An 11,147-nucleotide genomic window follows, 5' to 3' on the forward strand; every position below is an offset into this window, starting at 1 on the left:
TAATATACCTGCTAGTTATTTCTTGTCACACAATGAATGTTCCACACCTTAATATGTTGTTCAGTATTTGACAAGTTTTAGGAAATAAATGTTAGTTCATAGTCATTTGCAAAAGAAAGCCACGAAAAGGCCAAGCGTTTCAATGTATGCCAACGGTTACGTAATTCTCATCGGTTTTATATAATAACTTGAAAAATGTATAAGTGAGGTGTAACTTTGCATTGGGACTTTTGATGTGTATACTAATGCAAATCCATATGTTAGATGTGGTTATGTTTATGCTACCTACCCTTTAAAGACCCCTGCCACCCAAGCCATAGACTATTCTTTCTGCTTCCGCACTCCAAGCGGTACCAGAGCAACAAGTCTGACACCAACAGGCTCCTACACAAATTCTGTCCCCAAGTCATAAGGCTGCTAAATAGCTAGCAAAATAGCTACACAGTCTATCTGCATTAACCCTTTTATTTTATTTATATTTTTGCACTGACTCTATGCACACTCACACTAATACTCCAATGCACACACTCACATAGCATGCACACACATCCATATTGACTTTACACACATGTACGCTGCTACTCCGCTGATCATATTCTGATGCCTAGTCACCTCACCCCTATACATATCTATCCCTACCACTCCAGCATCCCTGCACATTGTTAATATGATACTGGAACTGGCCCTGTATATAGTCACCTCACCCCTATACATATCTACCCCTACCACTCCAGCATCCCTGCACATTGTTAATATGGTATTGGCACTGACCCTGTAATAACTTAGCTACTTTCTCATGTTCTGATGTCTATTCCTTGTGTGTTTTTGTTTTACTTTACTTTATTTTATAGTCCTATGGATATTGAGTACTGCATTGTTGGGAAAGAGCTTGAACGAAAGGCATTTCACTGTACTTGTGCACATGACAATACAATTTGAAACACACACACACTAGCCTCACTCACGCCACCCTTCTGGAAAAAGCTGTTTCGATCGCAAATCCAGGAAGACAACCACACTTTCTCCATTAATCGTAAGTTTACCAAATCTTTCCATGTCATCTATCACTTCTCTTTGTTTCGTTTTTTTGTTGCATGAAGCAAGGGATAACAATAGTACATGCTCCATACAATGAGTGTACAAAACATTAGGAACACCTGGTCTTTCCATGACATAGACAGACCAGGTGAATCCAAGTGAAAGCTATAATCCCTTATTGATGTCACTTGTTAAATCCACTTCAATCAATGTAGAGGAAGGGGAGGAGACAGGTTAAAGAAGGATTTTTAAACCTTGAGACAATTGAGATATGGATTGTGTATGTGTGCCATTCAGTGGGTGAATGAGCAAGACAAAATATTTAAGTGCATTTTAGTGGGTTATGGTAGTAGGTACCAAGCGCACCGGTTTGAGTGTGTCAAGAACTGCAACACTGCTGGATTCTTCACGCTCAACAGTTTCCCGCGTGTATCAAGAATGGTTCACCACCCAAAGAATATCCAGCAAACTTGACACAACTGTGGGAAGCATTGGAGTCAACATGGGCCAGTATCCCTGTGGAACGCTTTCGACACCTTGTAAAGTCCATGCCCCAACTAATTGAGGCTGTTCTGAGGGCAAAAATGGGTGCAAGTCAATATTATGAAGGTGTTCCTAATGTTTTGTACATAGTGTATATTCTTATGAAATGATCAAATATCTCTGTTCGATCCATATATTTTCCAGACTTTATTCTATAAAAGAGCAGTATATCCCTCTTTATGCCTAATAGGTACTGGTCTGTGATGTACCGGTTGAATGTGAGCCAATGTGTTACACTGCATTCGGTCCAGGTGGAAACACTTACCTACTCAGTCAGCAGTTCCTCTCTAAACTACATATATCAGATAAAGGCTGTGTGCCTGACACACCTTACAGATCCTGCAATTAGGGGGTTTGAGTGTACACACACACATACCCTCCACTCAGTTGGGTTGATTTAAGTCTCTACCCTCCATCTCTGTGTTTATCCCCGCTGTCTGGTGGAGTTGTTGTGTTTTCACTGAAGCGTTGCACACAAACATCGAACAAACGTAGACCAGATCTGTTTCACATGTCAGCGTTGGATTATAGAGTGAGCCCACCTCTACTTTATATATGACTAAGTACAGAGGGGATATACAGACTTATGCAGACAGTTTGTTGGATAAATGAATTCAGGGGGACCTCTTGCACAGTGTTCATTATGGAGCTAAGTAATCAGATAATCGTGTGCTCAACTACTACTCAAACAACTCAACCTCAGCTCACCTTTAGTTTAGAAAACCTAAACTTAAGAGTCTAAAACCACCTACACTGCACAATTTTCTCAATCCTTTCACAGTACACAATACTCAATAGTCCTAGTATCAAATTTGGAAAGTCGATGTCGAACATGACCTTTGTGGCAAATATTGTGTATTGTGAAAGCAGTTTAAACTGTGAGAGAACTCACTATGATCATATGCACATGTTTCCAGCTGTAAATGGATGGAACACAATTCAGCAGACTCCAGAAATGTCTCCTGAAATTCCCCTAATAGCTATTCCCGTAGTGATGTGACTCTATTCCCTCAACGTCAGTCAGACCAAGGAGCTGATCGTGGACTATAGATGGCTTGCAGTTGCGTCACAAATCACATAGCAACCACACCAGGCACCATGTTGGAAGACCAGAATCAGTCTGGTGGGGAAGCCCTCCAATCGTCCACATGGCTGACTGTAGACTGTCACGTCTACTCCCGCTCCTCCTCTTGCCGGTTTACTAATCACTGGCTCTGACTACCATCATTACGCACACCTGGCACCTTCGTTACGCGCACCTGCACTTCGTCATGAGACACACCTGGACTCCATCACTTCACTGATTACTTCCCCTATATCTGTCACTCCCTTAGTTCCATTCACCAGGCAGTATTGACTGTTTCACGTCTAGACGTTACTCTTGAATCGTTCCATGCTCATTATAAACTCAGCAAAAAAAGAAATGTCTTCTCACTGTCAACTACATTTATTTTCATCAAACTTAACATGTGTAAATATTTGTATGAACATAAGATTCAACTACAGACATAAACTGAACAAGTTCCACAGACATGTGACTAACAGAAATTGAATAATGTGTCCCTGAACAAAGGGGGGGTCAAAATCAAAAATAACAGTCAGTATCTGGTGTGGCCACCAGTTGCATTAAGTACTGCAGTGCATCTCCTCCTCATGGACTGCACCAGATTTACCAGTTCTTGCTGTGAGATGTTACCCCACTCTTCCACCAAGGCACCTGCAAGTTCCCAGACATTTCTGGGGGGAATGGCCCTAGCTCTCACCCTCCGATCCAACAGGTCCCAGACATGCTCAATGGGATTGAGATCCGGGCTCTTCGCTGGCCATGGCAGAACACTGACATTCCTGTCTTGCAGGAAATCACGCACAGAACGAGCATTATGGCTGGTGGCATTGTCATGCTGGAGGGTCATGTCAGAATGAGCCTGCAGGAAGGGTACCACATGAGGGAGGAGGATGTCTTCCCTGTAACGCACTTCCTACAATGACAAGCTCAGTCCGATGATGCAGTGACACACCGCCCTAGACCATGATGGAGCCTCCACCTCCAAATCAATCCGACCATCACCCCTGGTGAGCCAAAACCGCGACTCGTCAGTGAATAGCACTTTTTGCCAGTCCTGTCTGGTCCACCGACGCTGGGTTTGTGTCCATAGGCGATGTTGTTGCCGGTGATGTCTGGTGAAGACCTGCCTTACAACTAGCCTACAAGTCCTCAGTCCAGCCTCTCTCAGCCTATTGCGGACAGTCTGAGCACTGATGGAGGGATTGTGTGTTCCTGGTGTAACTCGGGCAGTTGTTGTTGCCCAGGTGTTGTTACACGTGGTCTGCCACTATGAGGATGATCAGCTGTCCTTCCTGTCTCTCTGTAGTGCTGTCTTAGGCATCTCACAGTATGGGTATCGCAGTTTATTGACCTGGCCACATCTGCAGTCCTCATGCTTCCTTGCAGCATGCCTAAGGCACGTTCACACAGATGAGCAGGGACCCTGGGCATCTTTCTTTTGGTGTTTTTCAGAGTCAGTAGAAAGGCCTCTTTAGTGTCCTAAGTTTTCATAACTGTGAGCTTAATTGCCTACGTCTGTAAACTGTTAGTGTCTTAACAACCATTCCACAGGTGCATGTTCATTAATTGTTTATGGTTCATTGAACAAGCATGGGAACCAGTGTTTAAACCCTTTACAATGAAGATCTATGAAGTTATTTGGATTTTTACGAATGTATTATTTATTATTAAACTCACCACCTGCTTCTCGACTCCCAGCTTCTACTTTACATCTGTCTCTAATGTCTGTTTCTCTGTTGTATTCTCAAATGAACATAACCTTTTTGTTCAGTCTTAATCTCTCCAGTTAGTTTTATTTGGTTGTCACTCTTTTTTTCATGATATCAGCCATGTGAACCCATTATGCAGCTGATAATGGCATACACCTGATTCAACTCATTGAGGACCTGATAATTTGTTGACAAGTTGAATCGGGTGTGTTTATCCGGGGCTACAATAAAACTGTGTACTGTTGGGGGTACTCGAGGACCAAAGTTGGGAACCACTGGCCTGCAGTATGATGGCATTAGTCCAGTGGTGTCAACCTCATTCCATGGAGAACCTAGTGTCCGCGGGTTTTAGTGTTTTCCTTTCAATTAATACCTACACGACCAGGTGAGGGGAGTTCTTTACTAATTAGTAACTTTTATTCATCAAGTATAAGGAAGGAGCGAAAACCCGCAGACACTCGGCCTTCCGTGGAATGAGTTTGACACGTGCAGATACCTAGTCTCTTTACCCTGCCTTCATGTACATACTGTATCTACCTCAAGTGCCTCTGCACATTGATCTGGTACTCCCTGTATATACTGTAGCTCCATTCTTGTGTATTTTATTCCTCTTGTGTTAGTTACTATTTTATTTTGGATTATTTCTAAACTCTACATTGTTGGGAAAGGTTTGTAAGCAAGCATTTAACTGAAGTCTACACCAGTTGTATTCGGCGTGTGTGATAAATAACATTTGATTTGAGCTGGACAGAACCAAGTGGAATGCTGAGTTCTGAGTCACTAGTAGTAGTAGTAGTGTCATATACAGTTACACAGTGTAGGCAGAGTAGTAAACGGACCATATGTCGAGAGGGAGACCACAGCCACAGAGGAAGTGTGTATGTGTGTGACTCAGTTGTCCAACCACAGTACTCTGGAAACACTTGACTCTTACTAATCACTGAATGAAACACAGCTATAGATATGACAACACACATTCTTGAGTGCTAAGTACTTGCTGTTAATATAACGTTTCACTTTGAATCATACAAAGCGTTGGCAGCCATATTAGGTTGTCTTCAAGTGTTGATTATCTGGAGTAATTACAAATCAAATCAAAGTTTAAAAAAAGAACAGTAGCGAGGCTGTATACAGTAGAGAGGCTATATACAGGCACCGGTTAGTCGGGCTGATTGAGGTAGTATGTACATGTAGATATGGCTAAAGTGACTATGCATATATGATAAACAGAGAGTAGCAGTAACGTAAAAGAGGGGTTGGCGGGTGGTGTGTGGCGGGACACAATGCAGATAGCCCGGTTAGCCAATGTGCGGGGGCACTGGTTGGTCGGGCTAATTGAGGTAGTATGTACATGAATGTATAGTTAAAGTGACTATGCATATATGATTAACAGAGAGTAGCAGCAGCGTAAATGATGGGTTGGGAGGGGCACACAATGCAAATAGTCCAGGTAGCCATTTGATTACCTGTTCAGGAGTCTTATGGCTTGGGGGTAAAAACTGTTGAGAAGCCTTTTTGTCCTAGACTTGGCGCACCGGTATCGCTTGCCATGCGGTAGTAGCGAGGACAGTCTATGACTGGGGTGGCTGGGGTCTTTGACAATTTTTAGGGTCTTCCTCTGACACCGCCTGGTGTAGAGGTCCTGGATTGCAGGCAGCTTAGCCCCAGTGATGTACTGGGCCGTACACATTACCCTCTGTAGTGCCTTGTGGTTGGAGGCCGAGCAGTTGATGTGCAATACAGATGTGCAGTTTGACTCAGTGAGATTTTCAGTGAATGAATGTTGATCCTCTGGCACTGTATCTTCATAGCACTGTTTGTGAAAATGTATGTGTGTGTGTTTACGTACATTCCTGCCTGCCAATGATTTTTTTATGGATGACTGAAGCCACCACAACTCCAAGTTGGGACTAACCCACCATTGTAAAATATATTTTAGAAGCTGTAGAAATGCATTTATTAATGTCTACATTTTCTTTAGAGTATAATTTGTTGAAAGTTATATTACTGTCACCACTACAACAAAACATGATGTCCTTTAAATATTTAAATGACAGTATAGAACTCCATTCATTCCTATGGAGGACTGCCTCTTCTGGGGTGTGCCAGATGTGCCCTCCTACTATGGCTGACCCTGTAAAACAACACATTTCACTGCACCTATTGTCCTACTATGGCTGACCCTGTAAAACAACACATTTCACTACACCTATCATCCTACTATGGCTGACCCTGTAAAACAACACATTTCACTGCACCTATCGTCCTACTATGGCTGACCCTGTAAAACAACACATTTCACTGCACCTATCGTCCTACTATGGCTGACCCTGTAAAACAACACATTACACTGCACCTATCATACTACTATGGCTGACCCTGTAAAACAACACATTTCACTGCACCTATCATAGTACTATGGCTGACCCTGTAAAACAACACATTTCACTGCACCTATCATAGTACTATGGCTGACCCTGTAAAACAACACATTACACTGCACATATCATACTACTATGGCTGACCCTGTAAAACAACACATTCACTGCACCTACTATACTACTATGGCTGACCCTGTAAAACAACACATTTCACTGCACCTATCCGGTGAACGTGACAATAAAAACATCTTAATATGGCCGACTGGTAGCTTTAAAGCCTCTCATTGGCCAATACATAGCATCAGCAATCCATGGTTTATATACATCATCAATGTCAATGTCCCGTTTGCTATCCCCCCAGGAAAGAAGAAGCGAGGGAGGGAGTTTGGTTCCTATTCTGGGGAGGTGAAGACAAATGAGGGAGGAGTGGAGGACAAAGCCCCCCGGCCGCCGGACATGAACCCTGTGATCAATGCTACAACGGGCAGCACCGACATGTCCCTTATCAGTAGCTCACTGGCAGCCTACAACTGTATAGCAGGTACAGCAAAGTTCACAATGTTACAGCAACATAGCAAGTACAGCGTTCACACAACTTATACCTTCATAGCAGGTTCAACATTCAAACAACATTACAACAACATAGCTAGTACAATGCTCATAAAACCTACAACTATAAAGCAGGTACAAAAACATTCACACAACATTACACCAACATAGCAAATACAGCAACGTTCACACAACGTTACACCAACAAAGCAAGAACAACATTCACACAACGTACACCTTTATAGCAGGTTAAACATTCACGCATCCTACAGCGTCAGAGCAGGTACAGGTTCACACAACATTACAGCAACTTTGCATGTAAAGCTAAGTTTACACTACATTAAAGCAACTTTGCATGTACATCATCATTCACACAACATTATAACAACTTTGCACGTACAGAAACATTCACACAATCTCTTAGATGACAGTGAGGTAGAGAAGGGGTTAAGGTTTGGCTCTGAGGAACCTTTTACTGCAGTGGGCTAAATCAGGTCACACAAAGTGTTTCTTGGTAGTCTTAAACAAATTTACTTTGAAACCAAAGTATACAGCTCACACACACGGTTATTAAAAGAAGGCACCGGTAGCAGGTCAGATATAGAGTTGAAATGTATTCCATTTTGAGTTTGCATTCCAATATTACACTTTATATACATCACAGAGGACTGAAACATATCAAAACCATTTGACATAGAAATACCAGATTTTCAGCATGTATTTTGAAATAAAGTTGATTAATTATGAAATTATGAAATAAATAAAAAATATGAATAACATTCCACCCATGAGGGCACTAGTCATTTGACTACAGGAAAGGGCTACTATCAACACTTGTTGATGCTAGGGCCCTGTAGTGGGTTTACATTGACATTTCAGTGTATAGTTTCTGTTAGGTTGTATGTGGGTGGTACAGACACTAATCTCGATTGAGGTTCCCTCTCCACTGTGACTGAGAGGAGCTACTAAATATGGACTGGAGGAATGCAGATGTAAAGTAGAGATAGCTTCCCCTGTAAAATCCCCCTCATACTCACTCACACACACACATGAACACTGTCACACACACATACAGTATATGCACACAGGCACACACACATTCTCTCGCTCGCTCTCACACGCGCACGCACGTGCCCACACACACACATTACGCCTGTTCCCGTCTGTCACCTGCTCCAGCCAGCTGCTAAAACAGAGAGGGAGAGAGAGAGAGAGAGAGAGAGAACACAGTATTTCCTGTTCCTTTACCTTCCACTCGTATGGACAAATAAACACAGTTACTGCATGGTGAGGTAGACACACATACAGGACACACAGTCAAATAAACATACAGTACACACACCACAGTACTGTACATAGCCCTGAAGGCTAGGAATTGCAGCCTGCTTTAACCCTGGGATTAGCACAAATACACACAAACATATACAGGAGGGGACACAGTGCTGTAGCTTTAGAGATGTAAAATAGATATAAAAGTGAGGTAGATACTTAAGTGAGGTAAAATGTTCTGTATGCTCTTTCTCTCCCTCTCTTACACACACACACACAGATACACACACACACTCTAGCGCTCTCTCGCTCTCCCTCCCTCCATCTACCTCTGTCTTTCTCTCTATCAGCCTGTGTGATCTCCCCTGGTGATTTAATCGCAATTTTTTGTCCCAATCTCTGTGGTCATGGGAGCAGAAGTACAGAATATTTCATTTCAAACTGTGCCTCTCTGTGTTCAAAATGAATTACTGAGCAGTTGTGTAAGGCCATAATGAGTAAATGCACCAAAGCAGGCAAAGCAAGTCAGAGTTAAATTAGTTTTTGCTTTCAAAGGCAAGATGTTGAAATGTATGAACTACATTTGGCTCTATATATGACAGTATTTGATTTTTTTATCTCTCTCTCCCCTCCTCTCTCTCTCTCTCTCTCTCTCTCTCTCTCTCTGTCTCCCCCCCCCCCCCCTCTCTCTCCTGCTCTCTCTCCCTACAGACCACCCAGAGCGAGCAGCGCTCTACTTTGTGTGCGGCGTGTGCCTGGGCCTTTTCCTCACACTGTTTGCTCTGGTGGTCCAGATCTCGTGCCGCACCGACTGCCAGCCTCGCCGCCGCTGCCCCGGCACCACCACCAAGAACCGCCTGCGGCCCACTGACTCCTCATCAGACTCCAGCGACTCAGACTCAGACTGGGAAACCACGTCGGATCTATCCGCGCGCCGCCACCGCCGCTTCGAGCGCACGCTCAACATGAACGTGTTCACGTCTGCGGAAGAGCTGGAACGGGCACAGCGGCTGGAGGAGAGGGAGAGGATCATACGAGAGATCTGGATGAACGGTCAACCCGACATACCCGGGACGCGTAGCCTCAACCGCTATTATTGAGGCAAGACCGTAAATGAACCACTACTAGATCTAGATGAACCCGGGACGCGCAGCCTCAACCGCTATTATTGAGGCAGGACCGTAAATTAACTTCTACTAGATCTAGAAAGGGGGCTGTGAAGGTTGGAGTGCAGTACTTGAGATGGGATGTGTAGGACCACAAATGCACCACTAGGGTTTGGGGATGGGGGGAAGGGGGGAAGGGACCCCACCACCGGACCTGGTTTTCGGAGGTGTGCATGACCACAATAGGACGACTTTGCACTGTGGGGGTTTGGAACCGCACTATGGAACAGTGATGCTTGCAGACCAGGAAGGATAAATATCCCCCTCTTTCTGTCTGTCAGTCTGTGTCCGTGTGGGTACTGTAAAGCAAAAAAAACTCTGTTAATGCAGTGAGAATAAGCTCCTACTTCTCAGCATGGTAAGCTTGACCCAGAGCCTGCCTCTCATTGGTGGAGGCTGAAGGTGAAAGGTCAGCTAACTGCACTGCCTCACATTTTACCTCATCGCACCCTCCTGAAGTGGAGGATCTTGGGATACTGAGGCTGTGAAGTCTGAAAGGTCAAAGGTGACTTAAGGACAGTTGCCAATGTTACTCCTGTGTTGCCTAGTGGATATTGAGAATTGGGCAAATCTGAAAGCGTGCAGCTTACTTTATGCTCACTCACCCTGCAGTATTCAAATGGTCGAATGGCTTTAGGAGAGGCGTAACACTTATAGTTAAAAGGACATCGTAACACTCAAAGTGAAACGGACAGCGTTACACAAAGTGAAACTTACAGCGTAACACTTACAGTAAAATTGGACAGTGGGACAGTGGACCAACAACGTTACAATCTTTAATAGGAAAATGACCATGGTCTACCAACGCTGTCTTTTGAACTTTGAACCCAAAATGTGTTTTTTGAAATTCTACTCAAACATTTTATGAAATCTATTTTATATAATATTTAATAGTTGTATTGTTGTGTATTTTTTTCTTTACGGTTATTATTATGAGATATTTTTATACTGCGGTTATCAAAGCTTGTCTGGCACCTCAGGGATGCAATCCGAGGGGAGTCCAAAATGGCACCCTATTTCCTTTATAGTGCTCTACTTTTGGCTAGAACCTTATAAGGGTCTGGCAAATCTCTGGCTAAAATTAGTGCACAACATAGGGAATAGGGTGCAGTTTTGGATGTAGCCCCTAGTGTTTCTGTGTATGGTAGTTTCTATTTGCTTCTTAAGAAGAGGATTGGGGCCCGAATTCATTAAACTTCTCATTGTAGGATTGCTGATCTAGGATCAGGTCCCCCATGTCCATGTAATCTGATTCATTATGATATAAAAGGCAAAACTGATCCTAGATCAACACTCTTACTCTGAGTCACTTCATGAATACAGTCCCTATACAATACTCCAGATGTGTCAGCATTTGAGCATTGGGCCAGTAACCGAAAGGTTGCTGTATCGAATCCCCAAGCAGATAAGGTAAAAATCTGTCGTT

The 11,147-nt window shown here is 43.5% G+C and overlaps 1 protein-coding gene across 2 annotated transcripts in view; it reads left to right on the forward strand.

Annotated features, from left to right (window-relative positions):
* The window catches only part of LOC115195568 (protein eva-1 homolog C), a 205,602-nt gene extending 195,565 nt beyond the window's left edge, over window positions 1-10,037 (forward strand). For both annotated transcript variants that reach the window (XM_029755555.1, XM_029755565.1), the window contains 2 exons: window positions 7,099-7,278; window positions 9,267-10,037. In XM_029755555.1, the coding sequence (XP_029611415.1) occupies window positions 7,099-7,278; window positions 9,267-9,655 (569 nt within the window). In that variant the 3' untranslated portion in view covers window positions 9,656-10,037. The remainder of the gene's footprint in view (window positions 1-7,098; window positions 7,279-9,266) is intronic.
* The last annotated feature ends 1,110 nt before the right edge of the window (window positions 10,038-11,147 follow it).

Source organism: Salmo trutta, chromosome 1 (genome assembly GCF_901001165.1).
Source record: "Salmo trutta chromosome 1, fSalTru1.1, whole genome shotgun sequence".
NCBI lineage: Eukaryota > Metazoa > Chordata > Actinopteri > Salmoniformes > Salmonidae > Salmo > Salmo trutta.